This window comes from Poromitra crassiceps, assembly GCF_964638095.1.
Source record: "Poromitra crassiceps genome assembly, chromosome: 19".
NCBI classification, from domain to species: Eukaryota; Metazoa; Chordata; class Actinopteri; order Beryciformes; family Melamphaidae; genus Poromitra; species Poromitra crassiceps.
The window spans coordinates 1099781-1124554 of record NC_139646.1 but is presented as its reverse complement, the minus strand read 5'-3'; the positions used below and the strand labels follow the sequence as shown (position 1 = coordinate 1124554).

Sequence of the window (24774 nt, the reverse complement as noted above, 5' to 3'; positions counted from 1 at the left end):
ATAAAATAGTAGAAACTTATGCTTTCCTAGATCAAGGGAGTTCAGCATCATTTTGCACAGTGGATCTGATGAACAGGCTGAACATCTCAGGGAGGAAAACCAGGATTCTCTTGCGCACCATGGGACAGGAAAAGGTGGTGGAAAGCTGTATTGTCTCAGGCTTGGAGGTGGCTGGATTGGATAGTGACCAATATTGTGAGCTGCCTGCTATCTTCACGCAAAAGAAAATGCCTGTGAACAGAAATAACATTCCACAACAAGAAGACCTGCTCAAGTGGCCTCACCTGAAATATGTGCATCTGCCTGAGATCAATTCAGAGGTTGAACTTCTGATTGGATTGGATGTGCCCAGAGCATTAGAGCCATTGGAGGTCATCCGCAGTGTTGATGATGGGCCATATGCCATAAAAACTATGCTGGGATGGACCGTCAACGGACCTCTCGGCGGAGACATCGCTGCAGCTTCTGATGGACGACATGGAGTCACCACCAATAGAATTTCTGTAATAAAACTGGACGAACTGTGGAAACAGCAGTTTAAAGCAGACTTCCCTGAGTGCAGTCATGATGAACAGCTGGGGCCGTCGAGAGAGGACTGCCAGTTCATGGATATGGCCAAGAAGTCTACTAAGCTTGTGGATGGCCATTATTGCATCGCTTTACCTTTAAAGAACAGTGAGGTAAGCATGCCGAACAACCGCAAAGTTGCAGAACAGCGTGCCCTGAACCTGAGAAGGAGGTTTCACCGATATGAACCATTTCATCGAGATTACATCACCTGTTGCTCCTCAGAACTCAGCCATACTTGGCACCTGGACTGTTTCAAAAGGAGGATGTCTATGCTCGTCGTAGATGGAAACAAGTCCAATATATGGCTGATCTATTCTGGAAGAGATGGATTAAGGAGTATCTTCCACAATTGCAAGAACGACAGAAATGGTCTGGTATCAAACGGAACTTTGCCAATGGAGATGTTGTGTTGATCGTTGATGATTCAGCACCTCGTAATTCATGGATCACAGGAAAGGTCGTGGCCGCTGTTCCAGACAAGGGAGGACTTGTACGTCAAGTGAAAATCAAGACTCAAACTGGATGTCTGGACAGACCTGTGACGAAGATTTGTCTGCTTCAAGAAACAGAGGATTACTGATGGATTACTTGACATGACTTGACTTGACTTGCTGCTGGACACTTGCTTGACATGACTTAAGAGTGCACTCTGACCTTCTAGGCTCCGTAAGTTCTAGAACCTCTGGCCTCAAACAATTTAGATTAGGTTTCGAAAAGGACTTCCAAAAGAAGGACATTCAGAAAAGGAGTTCTAAAATAAGGACATTTCGAAAAATACTTCCAGATTAATTACATTATATTTATATATATTTAAAAAAAAAAAAACGCAAAAAAAAGAGTTCCGGATCAAGCTTTTGATTGTTTTTCTTGTCTCCTATGTATTATTGTGTAATTATTATTGTAATGTCATAATAATTAGGGGCCGGTATGTAGGAGCCATGTATGTGTTGCATATTGAGTCTACTGCATAACTGTCACTTATGGTAATTAGTGGGTGTTACTTACCTGGGAGGTGTGTGTTGCTGATGAGTGTCATTCATAATGCCTGTCAATCATTCAATCAGATGAGTCAGAGGGGGTGAGTGGGGAGCTCTGATTTTCTGTTTACCGTTCGTACTAGTTTGATTTGTTTTCCGCAAGCAAGACGGCATTTATTGTATGTGTGCTGCACGGATGGAATAAATCTACAAAACGCATCTACTGGTCAAGGTGTGTTATTTTCCAACGGCGAGTAAGACAGATATCCTCCCCAGCTTAGCCTCTCAGCGGCTACAAACATTTTGAGTTTGCCGCTACAGCATAGATGCTTCGGTTTAATTTTGGTGTAATTTGGAGCCCATCAAAAAAATAGTGTTTTTAGTGTTTTTTTTGTTGTTGTTGCCGTATCTCGGGAACGGAATATGCTTGTAATAAACCAAACCGTTTGTAAATCCGTCAAGATTTCAGCGAGTTATGAGTATTTTTGTCTGTGCACCCTCCAACAGCTACCATAGAACGTACCAGAAAGCCTGCCGTAGCAAGATGGCGGCGCTTCAACGACGCTGGTGACTCCGCCTTAAGCCATCTAGCCTTATATATGTCTATGGGTGGAACCATGTTGGTTGATACATGCTTTTTGAGCGTCACTAAACAAGCTCTTCTTCTTCTTCTTCTTCTTCTTCTTCTAGTGTTTTATGGCGGTTGGCAAACAACTTATGGTGCATTACCGCCACCTTCTGGATTTTACCAGTTACAAAAATATTCTCTTCAGTGTGTAAAACAAAACTACGTCCACCCAAAATACTCCAAAACATAATAGTGTCCATTCTTCTGTCAGACTCACTCGTCTGGGTTTTATCAAATGCTTCCCTCAGTATATTGTCTAGATCTTTCCCAGTTACATCCACCACGTCCAAAAACCTCCTGGCAGCATCCAGCACCAACAGCACAGTTGACCACCATCGCAATGAAAGCACTAAACAAGCTCCGTTCCGCTAGCAAAATATAAGATGCTAGCAAATCACAACACAGCCCCGCGAAATGACCCGTTTCACTACCAGAATTTGATCCATTTCATTTGGCCCAATAACATTTAGACAGTCTAGAAGTGCCGAATTATTAAATTATTTTTTTGGTTGAGCGGTCCCTCATGTGATTTTTTTTTTACAACTACTACCCTAATCTGAAGATTAGACCACCCCCATTTGATAGGATTTTGTCCCATGGTCCCCCATATGATAATAAGATTGATGCTTTTAGATGTTTTATTACAGAAAGTGTATGAAACCCACAACCAAAATCCAAAATAGTCATTGTATTACTTATGAATGGAATTATGGCGAAAATAAATTACCCCCCTTTTGGCTGAGGATCCCCTGGAACTCCCTCAAGGACCCCTGGGGGTCCCCGGACCCTCATTTGAGAACCACTGAGCTAAAGGACCTGTAATTTCATAATCCACAATAGATACAGATACATATAGAGATACTCGAGATGACCACTTTCGGTCGTTCTAGTAGTTATGGAATTATGGTCCGCAGTGTTAACGTTATCTTGTTTATCTTGTGTCCTGAGTTTGGTTTGGTGAGAAGTACAGCATAGAGTCGTTGCTATGGAAGCCACTTAAAATGTCCGTGCGGGAACTTGGATTTTCATTTTCTTTAAATATATTTATTTTGTCGTTGCATTTACAAACTGTAAGGCAATCAGCACAATTGTATAACGTCATCAAGGATGAACAGAACGACGCTTAAAAAGTGGAATAGCGCCTCTAGATGGCGTGGTTCAATCATTTTCAAGCTAATTCGTTAACTGTAAAACATAGTGGGGAGATGGTGAGAATAAATTAAGTCAAGTCAAGTCAAGTCAAATTTTATTTATATAGCACCTTTCATACACAAAGGCAATTCAAGGTGCTTTACAAAAAAATAATCGAAAAAACAAGCAGCAAAGCAATGCACATATAAAAAACACATAAAAAACACAGCCGACAGTTTTAGTTAAAATATATACTCAAATTAACAAACATGAAACATTATTTCTGTTTTAAATAAGTTACAAGGCACTCTTCAGTATTATTATTACATGTACAGTCCATTTGTTGGAAATGTACAGGAATTTTTTTTTAAAAATTACAGGCCGAGAGAGGCAGTAGTTTAGTAGCAGTTAAAAGCAAGAGTAAACATAAAGGTCTTTAGCTTGGATTTAAAAATAGGCAGAGTAGGGGCAGATCTAATGTGTTCAGGGAGTTTGTTCCAGTTATGAGAGGCATAGTGGGAGAACGCGGCTTCACCATGTTTTGATTTGGTCCTTGGGACAATTAGTAGACCAGTGCCTGAAGATCTCAGGGATCTGGATGGTTCATAGTGTAGAAGCATTTCAGAGATGTAGTGTGGGCCTGACCCGTTGAGAGATTTGTAAACTATTAGCAGAATTTTAAAGTCTATTCTAAGATTTACTGGCAGCCAATGCAGGGATTTGAGAACTGGTGTAATGTGTTCAGCTTTCTTGGTTCTTGTTAGAACTCTAGCAGCCGCATTCTGAATGAGCTGAAGTTGTTTAACAGCTTTTTTGGGAAGACCATTGAAAAGACTGTTGCAGTAGTCTAGCCTGCTAGAAATTATAGAATGAATCCTGCATTTTGTTCGTTTTTACTGTTGTATGCTATTCTTATTGACCTCAAAAGGTTATCCTATTGGTGTAAACCGCTGGAAAAAAGAGTTGATTTCACAGTTGTTGCCCATCTAGAGATTCTAATCTAGACCACATAAACCAGGCCAAGCTCCATTACACTTAGACCTTTCAAACCTGGATTAGATTAAGGGACATTAGACTATCATTATGACACACTCTCAGATATGTGAAACCTATTGCTGATTTGTGAAAATGCAATTGCAGTTTTCAGTGTTTTTTCCCCAACTAGACCGCATAAAACCAGCTCCAGCTCTACTCAGAGTCCTTTCAAACCTGGACTAGATTACCAAGGGGACATTATACTCTCATTATGACACTCACATATCTGTGGAACACAGCAGCACATTTACAAAGATAGTACAGGACAAAGAGTGGATGAAATAAAATAAAAATAGAAAAAATATCTTTAACATCTTATGTTTTCCCTATATATTATCCAATTATACATATATTTCTCTTTGTTTAATAATAGCAATAATAACAACAGTCCATTATAGGGCCAGCAGGAGACATCATTCAATGATAGCCTATCAATAAATGTGTCTTCGGTTGTATACTGAGTAGAAATCAGCAGTGGGCCATGTGCATAATGAGTGCTGGCAAAAAGAATATGTTGGGCACGTGCTTTGCGCACGGATGTCACAGGGCATCAAGCACACCATTGTGGAATTAAGCTCCTGTCAGAAGAGCAGATCATGTAATCAGTGAAAAGTGTCACCTAGAACAAGACGACAGGGAGGGCGAGTCCCCCCATTACCTGAATGTAATCACTCTCTTTTGCCCCATCCAAGTCAAGGGGGATTCTGATAGCTGGAGAGCAATTCTTGAGAGTGCACTTAATCCAAATTAGTGTAAAAACCATTGAAACTCCAGCATGAATTGTATCAAATCTGTTCTATGCATATTGCATACATTCATATGTACTATTCATACATTCCCATCCTTGGACTTTCTGTTCCAAACGGGGTTTCCCTTGACTGACTTGTAGTCCACATTGTTGTAGTGGGGGATATCATTGGGATGCTGGAACTGGGAACTGGGGCGGGTGCTTAGGGGGCTGCAGCACCCCCTCCTGGAGAAAGCTGTAACTATAAGACTAAAGGGTTTACTTAATAAATCAATAAAAACAAATGTGTATTTTCTCTATTTGTTTTCTGTTCCTCTTGTCCTATTTTCTTTTTGAATATCGAAATATATGTTTATAATACCAATAAATAAATAATAATGCAAAATTAACTAATGTATTTTAACGGCTGCAATGTGACGTCATTATAGACACTCAGTCTCTTCTTCCTTTACAACAGACCTTCCCTATTCTGTAGCTGGCTTGCAGATATTTTGTTTCCTGTGTGTGGGAAATCAAGTTCCAAGTACAGTATAGTTTGCAGCAAGCATTGGATAATACACATAAGCACTGGTCAAAGCTGGAAAACCTGAGCCACACTGACACACAAAATATATGTTTGTTTCTTCTTCTGGCAACTCAGTCAGTGAGTCAGTTCATTTCCGGCACAGGCCAACCTAGATACCTAGATACACATATAGTTAAATATATTCATGCCAATCAGCCCCATGAGTTTCTCATCATGCAAATGAGCCCATGGGGTGTGCATAGTCTATGGACTTTTACCTTTGTGTTTTCAGTGCACACTTCCTGGTAGCCAGACAGTCTTTCAGTTGATCTCCCTCTCAATGCTTCTCAGGCTGTTTCACAGCTCACTCCTCATGCTTGCTCTTGGTGTTTTATTTATTCTTTCATCACAGCACAATAACCAGGTAAGCAATGTTTGGGAGTAGACTACAATGATTCTCTGATTATTGACTATAGCCAACAATCACAGAAGTTAGTCCACATATTGTGTGTAGTGATAGTGTATGGCCAGGATTTTCCTTCCAACTTCTATGCTGATTTGGGAGTCAGTGTAGTCTTCTATATTACATTTGTTATTCAGATTTTCTCCTCCTGTTCCCATCGTTCAGTGGCTCTGAGTGAGAACCATATCAGCATGTGATGGTGGTAGAAACCATACCACTGTATGAATTAATGATGACGTGATGAGGATGGGACCGAGAGATTGGCTTACACAGGCTTCCCTTTGACAATGTAGCTATCACTCTGTACCTGCAAAGCCACTCGACCTTAACGTGATGTTGCCTATTCAAGTTGACATGACTTGTTGTGGCAGCAGAAGCCTGAACGCAATGATGGCGAATGCTCTTGTTTTTTCCTATGTTAACTTACATTACTATTGTAGTTAGCACTTATTTTGAGGAAACTGAGCCAGCAAATATCTACAGCAGTTTTTTCTGGTGTGTGTGTATAGTCGGTGCTGGACTTCACAGACATCAGGACACCGAAGAGGGACGGAAACAGGGCCAGCTGAAGGATCATCGTTGTCTCCAAGGAAAAAGTAAAGGATCAATTGTAATTCCATGTCACGTTACAGCAATGGAGGACTGTTCAACCCTGGCTACCATGAGAGTGATACGCTGGAAATTGATAGGAGGTATGGTTCCTCTTATATGGTCATATAATGATGTCAAATGTGCCTTGTCTAGTCTAACTGTCTAAAGTGTACATCAGTGCATCATATCCTGATAAACATGTTTACTATTGCTTTGCTGTTTATCAAAGAATATACATGGTGAGTGCTTTGAGCGAGTACAGATTGTTTGCACTTGTAATCAGAGAGCATAACATCTACTACTGTTCATGAATGAGCAGGAACCCAGAAGGAACAGGCAGCCAGATGGAGGTGATGTTTGTGTTAATCCTGCCTTATCCCAGGTCGTGTAGCTCAATTTTACTTTACTTTAAAGTCTCCGGGATTAAAGGATATGATGTCATTGTCCAAATAAGTGCTATGACGACACTATCATCATTCTTGAAACATGTCATTTTGGCAGTTTAAAAAATGGTAGTAAAAAGTAATTCATCCTCAGTTTCCTGGTATGACATCATATCCCTAAGTTTCCCCATGGGTAGTCTTAGTAGTTATATCTATGGCTCTGGTTTCAGTATGGATGGTAATAAAACCATAATCGTGAAATAATACCCACAAAGTAAGCATTATGAAGTAGCGGTACTTCAAACATGAGCATTTCATCTTTCAGATTACAAAATGAGCATTTTACCTTTGTCATGACATGAACTATTGTATGTGGTCTCAAGGTCTTCCAGCAAGCCCCATCACAGTAACCCCTATCCCAGGGAAAACCCAGACTGGCAGGGAGAGAGGGCAGAGCCGCACCTCCCATCGATGGGCCAGGCCAGCAGCGATGACGCCCTTGGGAGAGTGCCATGGGGGGGCTGGCAGGAGGGGAGCTGGAGGGGGAGAGACAGCATCCCCTTGGGACTCCTCCCAGCACCCCCTAGGAGTCCTGCATGGCAGCATGAGCTCAGTGAGTCCATCATCTCAAAGCTGACAAAGCTGGATTGAACCAAACTAGTTTAGAGTTCAATCCTGCCTGCGTTGTGAAAAGCGAGCCAGTGTTGCCTTGTTGTACCCAGGACAAAAAATCAACAGGGCTGTGGTTCTGTTTGCTCAGTAGTTGTGTTTGTCCCTCTGTGTGTTGCTATGTGACATTGCTCTTCCCGTCTCCCTTTGTCATTAGATCACAGTACATTCCAAATAGGACCTGCAGCTCGCTATGAGGCATCGACGACTGCGCGACTTCCATCTGCATTCTCAGGTGTGTTCACTAAACGCACAAAAAGCCCATAAAAAGACAACAATTAAAATGACATTTGTTATGATAACCCATTGGCTTTGACTTGCTATGTCTATCAAAACACTAGTCATGTTAAATCCTGATGGATTGCTATTAGAAATTGCACGCAATCATTAACTATGGTATCCGTATCTGAGGGACATAATCTTATCTGAGTGACAGGCTGTGTATATGCTTCTGTAAAAAGTTGGCCAAGGTAAAGAAACCAAGTTTTAATTGATGTTCTATCACAAACAATACATACGTACATACGTCTCAATCTACTGCTCAAACAAGTGGGATATAATGATTACTGTAGATATGGAACCCGATTGTACCTTTAATGTTGCCAGGCATTTGTAACTCAGCATTTTTATTTTGTGCCATTGCTACTTCCTTGTACAATCATTGACCATCTTGGTTTGCAACTTGTATTGGAGAAATGTGTTTGTGCCATTTAACTCTAACACCACCTGTGGTGAATTAGCCTACTGTGCCAACAGGTGATATAGGTCAACTGAAATTAATCAGAAATAAAGATAATATAAAGGCAATGCTAAATATAGCACCCACATAGCCCCATTTATTGCACCGGTATCAGCTGATCGCTCAAGTAATGGTAGCATCTCAAAATTAAGTGGTTAATCAGGTGCTTAAGTAACAAAATCAGAATTCAAAGTTCAAAGATATGAAACTTGCATAGGGTGTCTGTATTAAAGGGATAGTTCAGATTTTTTTTTAATGTGGGGTTGTATCAGGTATGTACTTCCATACTGCTTACCTGGCATAATCCAAGTCTCCACAAGCCATTTGCATCCCGTGTTTAGCTGAAATCTTCATTCTAGCCAGGTGCTCAAGTAATAATGGGTGCAGTTCCTGTAGCCTGCTACAATGTATATTTCAGCTAAAAACAGGTTGTAAATTATGTCTTTTCAAGTCAACTTTACATCTCAAGACTTGTGGAGACTTGGATTACACCACGTGAGCAGTATGGAAGCATTTTGTGATTTCCCCCCTGGTCGTTTTCTACTGCATGTATGATTTACCTGTAGTACACTGAAAAATATGAACTATCCCTTTAAGTTATGAAACTGAAAAACCCGAAATTGAAATGAATAGCTAGAGGCACAACAAAACACCACATATTCTTGTGAGGCTTGTCACCTTGCTCCTTTTTTGCTGCCTGCTCCTTGAGTTGACCTTTAACCATAAAGTAGAAGAAGCCCTTCAATGCTCACTGCCAAATAGCAAATAGCATCATTGTCTTCTCTTCCTGTGTTCATCCAGGTCACACGACGATGCGGTGGAGGGGAATGGCGGTGAGAAGAATGAGCATGTTCGTTAACAGTGAAACTGCCCATCTAGCCTTCACAGAGGATGCCATCAGAAGTGAGATGGAGAATGGTAAGAGCTTGTGAAGGGTGTTGTGATCAAACGATCCTGTGGATCTGTGTTCAACAGGCTGAAGATACTTTCTAAATGCACAACACTCAGTTTATTACTCTTTGTTATAATCATATCATCATGTCTTGACAGAGGAACAGAACTTGGTCAAAGAACTTGTTGCCCTGTCAACGCGGGACCGAATCCGGGCCATCCGGGACCTTCCCATGAGCTTTGAGGAGAAGAAACATATCAGGTAACTTTGTGTAACAAGCAGTTAAAGCTCTCTTGTCAGTGTCACAATGGACACAGAGTTAAACATTACACTCTATTAAAAGCTGTAAAACACGTAGGCTATTCTGTGTGCACCAAGATAGGGGTGTGGAGTCAGTGTGCTGTTTACTCGTTTTGCAGTGTTACATCACTGGAGACACGGAGTCACATATGTACACATACACATATACACACCCTGCTCTATTCCTTTTCAAGTTGCAATATACAAGAAGCTATTAATGCAAACGCACATCCGGAGATAATGCACCGGATTCCATTATCATTTGTGTTATAAGCGCTATATTTCCGGCTTATCTTCCTCTAGGAGCCAAGTACTGGCATTCAAGTCCTCCAAGCAATCTCGCCAGTTCACATGTTTCGCAGACTGTTCTGAGGACGTCTCCCTGGTGAGCATCTGAGCTCTGTCACATCTACTGCCTTTCATCTGAGCTCTGTCACATCTACTGCCTTTCATCTGAGCTCTGTCACATCTACTGCTTTTCATCACTCAGCATCTGAGCTCTGTCACATCTACTGCCTTTCATCAGTCATAGAGCATCTGAGCTCTGTCACATCTACTGCCTTTCATCACTCAGCATCTGAGCTCTGTCACATCTACTGCCTTTCATCACTCATAGTTGTCTACTTATTAAATGATTCTTTCTTTCTTTCTTTTTTGTCACCAAGTTTTTATTTGTTTCTTGACAGTGTACAGAAGTAAATCATTTGCACAACCCCATTTAAATGACATTCATATGTCCATATAGTCCTTAAACACAGTGATATGGGTAGTGGTGATATTTTCTGAACAGAAAAGGAAAAAATAACCGGCGATGACGTCATCGTCGATGACGCCAACACCGTGATGACGCCATCAATGATTGTGCTCGAGCAGCTGTGACAGCATCGGAGATGTTACCAGAAAGCGGTGAAATCGGTGACACCACCAGCGAGTGATGCCACTTGATAGATTATGATATCATCCGCGATGTCATCGTGCCACCACTGGGTGGTGCGATCAATGACGCCATCAGTGAGTGAGGACATTGTTGGCAGCTGCTAATAATAATGTTGCTGCTATATATCCATATACAGTGCGTACAGAACATGTAAACACACAGCTCGTCCAGAGAAAAAGGAATAAGACAAAAAGAAAATCTATAGATGTTAGCATAATAGATCAAACATTATACCCAATCAAAAAGATCTGACCTTCTCTAATGCCTTATACAGAACCTCAACATTATTAGCCATAGTCCCATTTGACCGGCCAATAGACAGTTCTAAAGAGATGATGTCATACCATAGATACCATAAATGATTCTTTCTGTATTGAGCCATCCGATTCCAGTTCTCTGGCTCTGTTGTCCATTGTCTCGCGATCATCTCTGCCCTTCACGTTTAGCGGGGAAAGCGATGATTGACAGCTCGTAGGGCCGCCTCTCATCCAGGTCCCTCAGCTAATCACAGCCCTTCTAACACACGTGAACTCGTATCCAATCACTAGTCTAAATGTAGGCTTGGCTTGACATTTACTCTAAACCAATGGCTGATCCCAAATCAACGCTACCGAATGACATGAACTTATCAGCTGTTCCTGACTGACATCTATCTGACCACCATTGACAGCTCCTGAATAACATGACGTTGTGATCGTGACGTCACACTATAAAGATAATTACTATAAATCATTAGAAGTCAATAGAATGGCTTTCACACTACAACTATAATTATAATTATAAAACATCCAAAACGACTATAACTATGTTCTTGGTTTCATCTCAGAGAGATTTTTTTATTGTTATTGTTCTAAGTGTGAATGGGCCGGTTGCCCACCCAGTCCTTCCGCAGGTGCGGCTACAACGTGACATCAGCCAGGCAGACCCTGGAGCTGTGGCAGGGCACCATCAAGGAGATCGGTGGGAAGTTTGGCACCAGCGTCCTCTCCTACTTTCTGTTCCTCAAGTGGTTGCTCATGTTCAACATTGTCTCCTTCCTGGTCAACTTTGGGTTCATCACCATCCCGCTGCTTACCTACGACCACATGCCCAACATACCACCCAACGTGACCTTCAGGGGCCTGGAGATACTGACTGGAGCTGTGAGTGGACACTCTTATCTAAACACTTGAGCTTTGTTTGTTTTTTAAGCTAGAACAGTTGAAATAATTGGAAAGCACACCTGATGAAATAATTCTGTAATTCTCAGCCTAAATGCAATAAATTTAAGTTACAGTAGATAACTTGGCGGCTGTAGCTCAAGAGGTAGAGCGGGTCGTCACTAATCGCTTTGGATGAAAGAGGTTGGTGGTTCGATTCCCGGCTCCTCCAGACAAGTCTGCATGTCGAAGTGTCCTTGGAGTGTCCTCCTGATGGTGTGCCAGCACCCTGCGTGGCAGTTTGCCACCATCGGTGTATGAATGGGTGAATGTACCTACTGATTGTAAAGCGCTATATAAATGCAGGCGATAACTTTAATATCATATTTGTATTACTCTTGAACTCTTCTCTATAAAGACCATGAATGATGGCAGGATGATGATAGTTTTGCATCGTAAATGTGCTTATATGGCTTCCCCAGGGTTATTTTAACTACACGGTCATGTACTATGGCAGCTACAGCAATGAAACCATCACAGGTCCCCTGGAGTACAACATGCAACTGGCCTACTTCTTCACCATAGCAGCCTACATGGTGCTGTGTGGAGTCTCACTTATCTACAGGTCAGTCCACTCTCCCATTTACCTTGGCTCACTGGCTTGTAAACCATAAGTAATAGATCTGATGACACACCGTTGAATGATTAGTACACAGGCCCATTGCTGCTTGTTTTTATAGATTCATTTATATTCATCCAAATCTTCGTCTTGCAAGTTAATTACAAAAGAAAGAAAAGAAAATCCATAATCTTTCCCTGTCCCATGCAGCATGGCAAGCTCATTCAGGCGAAACTATGTACTGTCAGACCCAGCATCAGGAGGCGCATGGCAGCTTTTGTGTAGCTGGGACTTCAGCATAACCAATGAGAGGGCTGTGAGACAGCGCAAGAACAACCTCCGTGTCCAACTCAAGGTCAGTTACATAGAAACCTTCCCTTGTGAAATCAAGACAGCAAGTTAGAGAGAGATAGCGAGGGGTGTGTTTTTATTAATTAGTCATGGGTAATCTAGCCATTATACTCACTAATTATTATGATCACCAGTAACCCGGCTATCAAAACATTCATGAGAGTTCTGGTTTGGACTTTTGCTTTCGAGATGATCCGTGACTTTAGAGAGCCAAAGTGGAACGTCACTTCCTGCTTCAGCACTGTACCAGAGATTTCCATCCGCCATTTATTTTCCCATAGACATTTCGTAAAATGCGTATAAAAATAGTTTTACTTGTTCAAACCAAACGGTTCTGATATATTTAGAAACAGGAGAGACCGCATAACATTTCACTTGGACCAAAACGTAAAAAAAAAAAGTGGGTTTAAAGAAAACATTTACAATGCCAGGGCAGGAAGTGATGTTCACTTTGCCTCTCTATATGATATCATCACAAAAACAAAACGTTCACCAGAGAGTCTTACATGCATCATGGACACTGTCTTCTGCCCATGTTCCCATGCATGGACACTGTCTTCTGCCCATGTTCCCAGGAGTCTCTGTCAGAAAAGGAGCAGGGGGAACTGCTTACTCTCTCTGAGAAGCTGAAGCAGTTCGGGGTTCACCTGGGCTCCTGGCTCCTCTCCACCAGCCTGGCTGTCGGCTGCGGAGCATCCATCTACTATCTCTGCCAATATGAACAGGAGGTACACGGATTAAAGTCAACATAGGTGTATCAAAAATAGGCGTAGTTGTTTTGTTCATGGATATACAGAGAAGCAGACAGGGAGTTTAAATAATAAACCTCTTTTTGGGTATATCTCTACATAAGGACCTCGATATCTAAAATGACCCTTGCCTTGCTTACGCACAGTAGCAGCATCCTTTGTATGTCTGTATGGAGAATCTTCAGAGTAGGAGATATAGACATGACTTCATGGCATGGCAAAGTGTTGAGTCATACATTACAGTCAAGTCCAGATCAAGATGTGTCATAGATCCTTAAAGGAACACTCTGCCCATTTTCAACCAGCTTTGTATCATTAGAACATCAGTAGTATATCAGAAAACTGTAAATTGTTTTGAAGTCTGTCATTTAATTTGACAGTTATTGAGTGTTAAAGTGTGGACCAGTGACATCACTGGTCCACACTAACTCAAATTAATAACTCATTAACTCAAATCAACTCTCAATAACTGTCAAACTAGATGAATGACTTCAAAACCATCATCTAGTTTGACAGTTATTGAGAGTTGATTTGAGTTAATGAGTTATTAATTTGAGTTAGTGTGGACCAGTGATGTCACTGGTCCACACTTTAACACTCAATAACTGTCAAATTAAATGACAGACTTCAAAACAATATACAGTTTTCTGATATACTACTGATGTTCTAATGATACAAAGCTGGTTGAAAATGGGCGGAGTGTTCCTTTAAAATGCTTGTCTTCATGGCCGTAACTAGCTATGAGGACGGGGAGGTCCGGACCTCCCCTAATATTTCAGAGATTATTATTTTTTTAGCCTTTATTTAACCAGGTTTGTCCCATTGAGATCAAATATCTCTTTTACACACAGTGAGTTTTGTAGTAGCGTTATCTCCATCTGACCTCCATCTGTTATCTTTACAGCAGACGGAAGATACTGCGAACTGGTCTCTGCTTCAAGAGGCAGAGACTCTCCTGGTTCCCTTTGTGGTGTCTCTGATCAACCTGGTCATCCCACTCTTCTACTCCCTCTTCAACAAGTTTGAGCACTACTCCAACCAGCGCAGACAGATCTACGCTCTTGTTGTCAGGTGAGGCAGCTGGATATCATCATGGATACCACACCTTGTATACATATAGGCCTAGCCATGTATATCCTCTCCTCCACTCAAAGAAACGAAAGTACATTAAAAAAAAGAATCAACTATAATCTCTAATAACATCAAAGTATGCCTGCTACTGTATACAGTACTGTAGAGCCTAAATGCTATGCAACAGTGCTATAGACAGAGATGTTAAAGCATTTTCTCTCCTCCCACTTATAGAAATGTCATCCTTAAGGTGTCCATTCTTGGAATCCTGTGTTACTACTGGATGAACGAGGTGGCTAAGAAGTTTTCGGTGTGTTTCACAGAAACTTTGTCGCCCTTTTCAAATTCACCAATATTGGTGTCCTCATTAGTCATTCATAAATGAGGTATAGCCTATTCAATCACCCACTTTCCTGTGTCCCCTGTAGTGTTGGGAGCCCATGGTAGGACAGGCTTTGTACCGCCTGGTCATTGTTGACTTCCTCTTTCTCATGTTGGGATCCTTCTTTGGAGAGTTTCTCAGCAAGTGAGTTAGAAGATTATTATTATTATTATTATTATTATTATTATTATTATTATTATTATTATTATTATTATTACCTTTATATGATTAATTATTATTATTATTATTATTATTATTATTATTATTATTATTATTATTATTATTATATGATTAATTATTATTATTATTATTATTATTATTATTATTATTATTATTATTATTATTATTATTATCAATGTGCATTATTCTCATCAAATGTAAGCCTCAAATGTAAATCAGATATTTGACTTGGACTTGGACTCTGTTCCAGTGTGATTGGGACCAGATTAATTAAAAGTCTCGGGGTTCCAGAGTTTGACGTCGCCAGGAATGTCCTCGAGCTCATCTACGCACAGACTCTGTCCTGGTAGGAAGAACAATACGTTAAATACTCTTAATTCAAATAATTAGTAACAGTATCTGACACTGGCTCATACAGTCTATTCGTAACAGGACTTGTTTTGTTCTTGCCAGGGAAAACGGCCTCAGTGCTAATTTCCAGTTAACATTTTTTTGTACCTATTGTTTTTTCCCCATAGGATCGGAATCTACTTCTCTCCTCTGCTGCCTCTCATCCAGATCATCAAATTTTTCACATTGTTTTACTTGAAGAAGGTAAATGGAGGTTCACTAGGGTAGGGGGCGGGGCCCCAGGTGACTGTAAGCTGAACTGCCATGGTGATGACACCCTGCCATAGTCAGATACAATGCCATGAGCGCTCAGGCCTCTCCTGAGTCTTCAAAGCTCATATTACTCTGTTCTGTTTGCACACCTGGCTCAATTATTCATTCAAATCCTTTCATTACATTGACACTTTGTGTCATTCCGTGTTAAAGGAAAGATGGGCCAGGTTTGGGATTTTTCGGGCAACCCTGTCCGATGCATCGTACCAGTGAAGATCAGTCAATCCCAGAAAGGGAATTCAATCCAAATAGTAATTTGACCCAGGTTGGCTCCAGTGTGAAGGGCTGTTGAATGTTTTATGAACATGTTGGGCTGTGCTATTCAAAGCTCTAAGAAGATATTTATTTTTTCCACTACAGGGTGAAACAGATACAATGTTTCAGTTGAAATGAGCTGAGGGCTTTTTATACTCTAACAGCATTACATAGGTCATAAGGTATAATGCACTATGAGAATAATGAATGAAGAATGGTCGATGATTATGGATTGTCTTAGCCAGGGAATCCAAAACATATATAATCCTGATTTACATAATATCTACAATGATGATTCAATCATTAGGTTTTTGTCTTTTCTAATATGCAAAGTTACACTATTCATATCACACACGCACATGCGCGCGCGCACACACACACACACACACACACACACACGCACAGTTGTTTACGTTTGATGATTAATGGCTGATTGTTTATGGTTTGTGTGATGTGTATCATCCGTGTGCGTGTGTGTGTGTGCACGTGTGTGTGTGTCTGTGTGTTTGCGCCCGTGCGTTTGTGTGTCCAGGTGAGCCTGACCCAGAACTGCCAGCCTCCACGGCGGTCAGGCAGGGCAGCTCAGATGCAAACCATCTTCATCGCCCTCCTCTTCTTCCCTTTCTTTGTGGGCGCACTCTCCATAGTGGCATACACCGCCTGGAGGTACGGGAGCAGGACGTGGCCTATTGTCACCGAATCACAATACAACTTTTACGTCATGTCAACAGCTTGTATTAAAAAAAACATCATTTACAACATAACTAATTTAGGGGGAAAACACAACTACACTCAAACAATACCTCACAACCTTTGTCAGCAAGATGCATGAACAGACCTTGACACTATAGAGTCAGGCTAAAATTTTATTTTGTGGTTTTCTAAACTATTTGGAACCTGTTTTGTTCCCCCTGTCCTGCGGTGTAGCCTGCCTCCCTCGGAGCAGTGCGGTCCTTTCCGGGGTCTCAACAATACCTTCAGTGTTGTTGCTGTGTGGATCGACCATCTGGAGGACATCCCCGGCTCTGACTGGGTCATCTGGATCTACCAGAAGGTCATCAGGAGCGAAGTATTCTACTTCCTTATCACACTCATTATCCTGTAAGTACATACTGTAGTTGTCTTTGTGCTGTAGTGTATTGCATCAAATCAAATCAACTTCACTGTATGTCACACTGGATAAGAGGATCAACGAATTGTTCGATTCAACAACTAACTGATAAGAGCTCTTTTATATTGTATGTGTATTGTTACGGCGCAGCTTCAAAAGTGTCTATCTGATCTATTATTATCATATTATATTATATTATATTATTGAGACGGCACGGTGGCTCAGGTATTAGCACTTTTGCCTCACAGCAAGAAGGTCCCGGGTTCGAAACCCGGTCCGTCCCAGGTCCTTTCTGTGTGGAGTTTGCATGTTCTCCCCGTGTTCGGCTCCGGTTTCCTCCCACCATCAAACCCCCCATCAAACCCCGCAACCCCCCCAAACCCCGCCACGCCCACCCCCCCACACTTTTTTTTTTTTTTTTTTTTACAGTGCACCCGAACGCAACATGCAAGATACCCACTGAATAAGTGTCCAAACGGGTGCCGTTTGGCCCCCAGCCCTCAGCAAAATCTGGCCCTCTGGTAGCGAGGACATTTTTTTGTGGTCCTCTCTATCATCAAAGTTCCTGGGTTACGGCATGACAATATTTGTTCGGCCCCCGGCAACAATCTGGGTTTCTCATGTGGCCGCCCATGAAAAATAATTGCCCACCCCTGTAGTAGAGGATGGGTCAAATGCAGAGGATGAATTTCCCCATGGGGATAAATAAAGGATAACTTAACTTAACTTAACATACACAAACAACATAGATGAGTTTGGTTCATGGTTAAAGAGTCATTAGTCTGGGGGCGTCTGGGTAGTGTGTAGAGGTAAAAGCACTTGTCTACCACCATGGAGACCCGGGTTCAATTCCCGGCAGCCGTGCTCTGTCAGACGTTCTGACTGTCTGTGGGTGGGAATCCGTGAGGTATGAGTCCTTGTCACTGCACTAGTCGCTCCTCTGGTCGATCGGTGCGCCTGTGCGGGGGGAGTGTAACTGGGGGGGAATAGCGTGATCCCACGTGCTACGTTCTGCCAGTGAAGCTCCTCACTGTCATGTGAAAAGAAGCGGCTGACAACTGCACATGTATCGGAGGAACCATGTGCAAGTCTAGAACTCTCCCCAGATCGGCAGAGGGGGTGGAGCAACGGCCGGGACAGCAGTGGCCAATCCAATTGGGGAGAAAATGTGAGAAAAATCAGGAAGAAAATAGTCATTAGTCCACTCATATGTCCTCAGAGTCCAATGTGGAATGGCGTTTCCACACGGCGTCCGCGACCGGCAAACATTTTCCGCGCACTTAGAACAAAAGATTTTGCAATTCTTTTGTTTGTTTTTAAATCCTTAAATAGTGTAGCTAGCACCTTCATATCTTTTAGACTGCCTGTGGGAATATGTTCCAAACCGCTCACTCAGAATGCTGGCCTGCTAAGTGTGCCTAAAACAAACATAGAAGAATCATGGTGATGCAGCTTTCTCCAACACTCCCACTGCATATCAGACAAGCAACCTCTGTTGAAAGTTTTAAGAAACAGCTCAAAACGTATTTTATGGCCTTGCTTTTAATTAATTTACCTGTATTTAAAAAAATATTTTATGTTGTTGTAATGTATTTCTTTTGATCTTTTTTTATTATTTTTATTTTATTTATTTATTTATTCTTCTTATCGCTCTTACTGAATTATTTTCCAAGTTGTTTTAGTGCAGTATTTGTAGGATTTTTCCATTTTATCACCCTTTATATTTTGTTTCTATGATCTTCCTATCGCTTATTGTTTTAACCATTTCTTCTGTAAAGCACTGGGCTGCATTTTATGTTATGAAAGGTGCTATATAAATAAAGTTTATTATGATTATTATTATTAATATTTAGACTGACAGAGACTAACACTGTTTATATAGTATGTGCTTGTGTGTGCATGTGTATCGTGTGTGTGTGTGTGTGTGTGTGTGTGTGTGTGTGTGTGTGTGTGTGTGTGTGTGTCTTTATCTGCATCAGTAGCTATAGTTACTATAGTATAGTATAGTATAGTATAGTATAGTATAGTATAGTATAGTATAGTATAGTATCAATATCAATGTCTGTCTGCCTTTACCTGGTCTTATGTGGACTGTCTTTTCTTCTCCTCACTCACACAGGGTCGTCATATACATCTTCTGGCAAATCACTCAGGGGCGCAAGCTGCTTATTGTTCTACTAAGGCAGCAAATAGTTAATGTGAGTGTGCAATACCCTCCTTAATACATTCATTTTTCAGACATGTTACAACTGAATTTGCTTATTTGGCCTTATTTTCTCTTCCTCATCCTCTCACTAGGAGGGAAAAGACAAGTCCTTCCTACTGGACAAGCTCCAGAATGTCCAGAAATCCAAGCCAAAAAAGCCCAAACATAAGAATCACAAAAAGGTTTGTGGCGGTCAAAGTACATTCACCCTAACTAAGTGCCTTTGTTCCTGAGAGTAGCTAGTTAATTTTCAACCTCATCTCTGTGTTCCCGGCAGCAGACCAAGCGACGCTCAGACGACCGCTCCTCCTCCGGTGCTCAGTCCAACTCCAACGTCATGGTTCAGACTTTACTGGCTCGCCAGCGGCTGGAGGAGCAGGAGAGGGGGATCTCTCGTGGAGTGCCCGTTCCCGTTGACACCTCGCCCCCCAACACCTCCAGCGCTCTGGTGCAGGCCATGTTAGCCCGTCAGAGGGCTGACGAACAGGGGGAAGATTTGGACAGGATGCACTTGCCCTCAGCACACCTGTCGTCCTCCAGTGCCCTCACACAGGCCATGCAAGCCAGACAGAGGGCCGAGGATCAAGAGAGGGATCAGTACTGGACGGCAGGTTTTTCAGCAAATTCCCGAAGCAGCTCCAGTACTATGGTGCAGGTGATGCAAGCCAGACAACAAGCAGAGGAGGATTACTACCGGCCAGCAGATAATACACACGAGCGGGCATCTTCAACGTCAAGCGTTATGATGCAGGTCATGCAAGCAAGGCAGAGAGCAGAAGAGGAGAGCATTCACACTCCACAGAACTCAGCTCCACCAGGGTCCAGTGCACTCATACAGGCCATGCTGGCCCGACAGCAGGCGCACAATGAGTATGATGATGCCTACTGAACTAAAGGGGAGTAACTTTTCACAGCGTGGGGAAAGGAATAGTATTGGAAATTGGAAAATAATGGTTTGCGCCCAGATGACCTTGATCAGCCGTACGGCAACCATTTTAGGGCATCCTCCTCCGTCAGAGTAAGCGTTGTCAGTTGTCATGTCTCCTAGTAAACCATGTCGAGTGTGCTCTGAAACACCTTCAGTCCTCACACGAAAACGCTGTCATTCTTCCTGCATTACTGTTTCACTCCTCACACGTCAGTCATCGCACAATACGGCGTCACTCGTCAGTCATCACTCCTCAGTCATCACTCATTAGTCGTCAGTCATCAGTCATCACTCCTCACTCGTCAGTCATCACTTTCTGTCGTCTGTGATTCTAAAGCAGGTTATTCAAGCTATAATTTTGTCGTATCTTGATTATTGTCCAGTGGTGTGGTCTAATGCTGCAGTGACCAATCTAAGGAGACTGCAGATGGTACAAAATAATGCAGCTAGGATTGCACTTCGTTGTGATCATAAAACAAATGTGTCAGCCATGCACAGCTCCTTGGATTGGTCATTTGTAAAAAATAGACTACTCTATTCACTTCTTATGTTTATGTGGAATATTCTTGACACTAAAGACCCCTTATCTCTGTATGAAAATGTAACTCTAAGTCATAACAGGCACACATACTCAAATAGACATGCTACTGCAGGAGGTTTTACACTTCCAATGATGAACTAATCACTTACAAAACATGAATATACATTTGTAGATGATTAATAAATGCTATGTTAACATATCACAAATGCGTTGTAAGTCATCTATAAACTTTTAGTAAATGAAGTGTTCCTCACCTGTTATAAATGATGTGTAAATCATTTACAATTAATTTACAAGGATTTCTGCATCCCCTAATCTAAAGTGTAAACCATTCATCACACATAAATGTGTTACATACAAGGGGGTAGCTCTGTCAAAATTGAAGCCAATGTGGAAGTGCACTTAAACCTGCATTATTTCGAATGGCCTGCAGGGGGCGACCAATTGGTCTGTGCACTTCTGTTTTTTGACGCATTATTTACACATCATTTACAACAGGTGAGGAACACTTAATTTACTAAAGGTTTATAGATGACACATTTATGTTAACATAACATTTATTAATCATCTGTAAATGTATATTCATGTTTTGTAAATGGTTAGTTTGTCATTAACTAAAGGCTTATAAATGGCTTATGACTGAACGTTATTATAAAGTGTTACCAAAAGAACTGTCATGTTTAGAGGTATGCAGGAATGAACACCCTTCCCACATATATTACACAAAAGAAAAGCAAAAAACATTTTAAATTATTGGTAAAACAGCACTTACTACTGTGATAATATATAATATATATGGTGATGGTAAAAGTTATATGTATAATTATATAAGATATGGTAATGGTATATACCAGTGGTAGCCAACCAGTCGCCCGCGGGCGACCAGTCGCCCGCGGGGTGGCGCTGTGGCGCCCGCAAGCCACGTTCAGAAAAATGTAAAAAAAAATTTTTTTTTTTTTTTTTTTTTTACACAAACAAGACAAAACAGACAAACAGGCTCAGCCACAGGGGAAAGAAAGAAAAAACAAAAAAACGAAACAAAAAAATATAATCAGAAAAATTAATTTTTTATTTGTTTTTCTCCTCCCTTCCCACAATAACACACAAATGTAGAAAATAATTTGTTTAACAATGCATACGTTTTAAAAACGTTTATTGTCTGTGTATAATTTATTGTCTGTGTATAATTAATTATTGATTAACTATTTTGATCCGCCTGGGCTGGGGTCAAAGTTTAGTTTTACGTTACGTCACTACGTCATTCACTCTGCGACAGTGCGACTGCCAGCTGCCAATGATTATATCAGTCGGCTAAGCTAAATGATGGAACGCAAGAACAATGGCAGAAAAGTGAAAGAAAAAACATTACCAATTTCAAGAGGAGTGGGAGGAAGAGTTCTTCTTCACAACAGTGAAAGAAAAGAGTGTATGTCTCGATTAAATGCATACTACTCATTATTTAAAGGTAAATCGAGCAAATTTCAACAGGTAGCCCCCGACATGACTCTCTACCCTTCAGGTAGCCCTCGACCTCAAAAAGGTTGGTGACCCCTGGTATATACACATAATATGTGATGTAGTTTATGTATATTCTACACATCTGTAATGATATGTAAGTATTTCTGATGTATGCAATACCTTGAAAGGTACAGTATGTATGTATGTAATATCCAAAACTGTACCGTTTGTACAGAATGTATTTTTTACACAGAATGTAAATTTTGTATGTGATTGAAACTATGCAAATTGTTTGATGTCTTGAAACTATGCAAGTTGTTTGACCCCAGGAAGAATAGCTGCAGCTCTGCTGTAGCTAATGGGGATCTTAAATAAAGACAAAGACTTATCACTCAAACTAGCTGTCAGACATCACTCCTCATGTCTCACATGAAAACGCTGTCATTTCTCCTGCAACATGACATGACGACTGACAATGCTTAGACTGAGGAATGATAGCCTATACTCTGAGGAATGATAGCCTATACTCTGAGGAATGATAGCCTATACTCTGAGGAATGATAGCCTATACTCTGACGGACGAGGACGCCCTAAAATGGATGCCGTACAGCCGTCTCACATTGATTTGTATTGTAGTCCGTAACTGATTTTTGCATTGGTGATGGGTTCAGAACTGGGGTGATCAGTCCAGAATTTGCAATTCATTCATTCAATCCTGCTGTACATGGAAAATAACAAAGTATTTAGCTGAGCATCAAGAGTGTGCAGGCACACCTCTTCGTGCTTTGTTTATAACTGTACATTAACTGTATATTTCTAAGACAGTGTATATGTCTTTGTACATTAAATACATAACTACTATTGCAAATAAACAAATTAGCACAAGATGTGCTATAATGTAATAATATGTGTATCAGAAACACATTTGTACTTCTCTATGAAATGTAGATGAATGCCATACTGGACATGAACCAAATAAAAGGCAAGAATCTATTCATTGGTTACTGTCACCAGTATATAACATGTAATTAACCTAACCATCATTTATGCAATGTGATCTAATGTTTTGCAATCATGGTCTATCTGTCAAGATACAACACTGCCCTCTGTAGGGATAGTGTATCCATTGCCACAGAATATGCTTACAGTAGTGTATATTCGATATTTTCTGCTAATAGTTTGCTCCTGTTCAGTAGTTATTCGGTAATTTTAGTATAAAGTAGATTTATCTGAAACAGTGTCAACAGAGACGCTTGGACCCATTATTTATTGTCAAATGGAAATTACAAAAAAAACAAAATCAAACTGTGCATAGTAGAAATGTGATACTGTCCTGAGTGTAGACCACCCATACTGTATCCACCCATTGCTTGTGTTCATATGAAGTTTCATGGCAAAAAGCTCTGTGTTATAAGTTTCACTGCAGAATATCTACACTGGCCCACACTGGTCCTATAAAGTGTGAAATTGCAAATGCAAATTGTGAGTGAGACAACAACAGTAGCCTAACAGTTAGATGCATAACAGCCATTCATTGTACAAAAATACTACACACTTACTGTACACTCCACAACCCATTTACATTTACATCAATATATACATATACAGTATGTAACCCTAACCTAAAAAAAAAAAAAAAAAAAAAAAAAAAAATTACATCAATATATACATATACAGTATATATATATGATACATGTAGGCACAGATTTCACAGCAAGTACTTGTGACTTTATTTTGAAATTCATGAATACCAGTTGTCACCTAAATAGACAACTTGCATTGCATCAAATTGCATCAAATATTGAAATCCTGTTTAAGTGTTTAATAAGGCTATTAGCATGCAAAGTCCCTCGCTCTGTACTTATAGGGGGTGCACTTGCAACATTTTCTTGTAAATCTTTACATTGCTGTCAAGTTATACAAACAGACAGATGCCTTCATTATTTGCAGCCATTCCTCAAATTAGATCAAGTACACTTCCATCTCTCAGTTAGTTGGGCTGCCCAGCTAAAACCCTATAGATACAGTTGGTCTGTGTGGGAACGCCCACAAAATGTTACTACGGCTGGTGCGCGAGTGGGGTAAAAACCCCATATATCTCAATGGGCTGACTCACCAAAGGACGGTGCTGCGGCTCTACACTACAGGATTGGGGATTCTAGAGCAGGTACATAGACGTCTGTTCAGATGTGTGTTTACTGTGGTGGTTGAATCACCGATCCTGTCTGCCTGGGCTGGGCTGGCAGCTAAATGCTAACTATGCTGAATGGGGAGCATTTACCCCACCTTGACCACGCCCCCACCCAGCTACCCCAGTGTCTATGACGAGACATTGACTGTATCTATGGGACTTGAAGCTCCATGTATGACTACCAATACCACAAACACACCCACAGGGAGTGGATCTCCTTCCTTAAGGCAGAGTAGAAATGCAAACACTGAACAAACACTGAAACTCAGTAGTTTTTTTTTACCTTCGGTCAGTTTAAATCTAATCACCAACCATTTCACCTCCATAATCTGCAGTTGTTTTGATTGACTGTATACACCTTA

At 41.0% G+C, this 24774-nt stretch overlaps 1 protein-coding gene across 1 annotated transcript; it reads left to right on the top strand.

Moving 5' to 3' along the window:
* Positions 1-119: 119 nt before the first annotated feature.
* On the top strand, positions 120-20183 carry tmc5 (transmembrane channel like 5; the record flags this gene model as incomplete). Its single annotated transcript, XM_083655258.1, has 18 exons — positions 120-675; positions 9241-9357; positions 9490-9592; positions 9935-10016; positions 11450-11710; positions 12190-12332; positions 12537-12681; positions 13253-13405; positions 14331-14497; positions 14732-14807; positions 14926-15023; positions 15310-15405; positions 15578-15653; positions 16510-16643; positions 16905-17078; positions 19208-19286; positions 19387-19476; positions 19572-20183. The coding sequence occupies 18 exons, from the start codon at positions 120-122 to the stop codon at positions 20181-20183; spliced, it is 3162 nt and encodes a 1053-aa protein (XP_083511384.1).
* Between the last annotated feature and the right edge of the window lie 4591 nt (positions 20184-24774).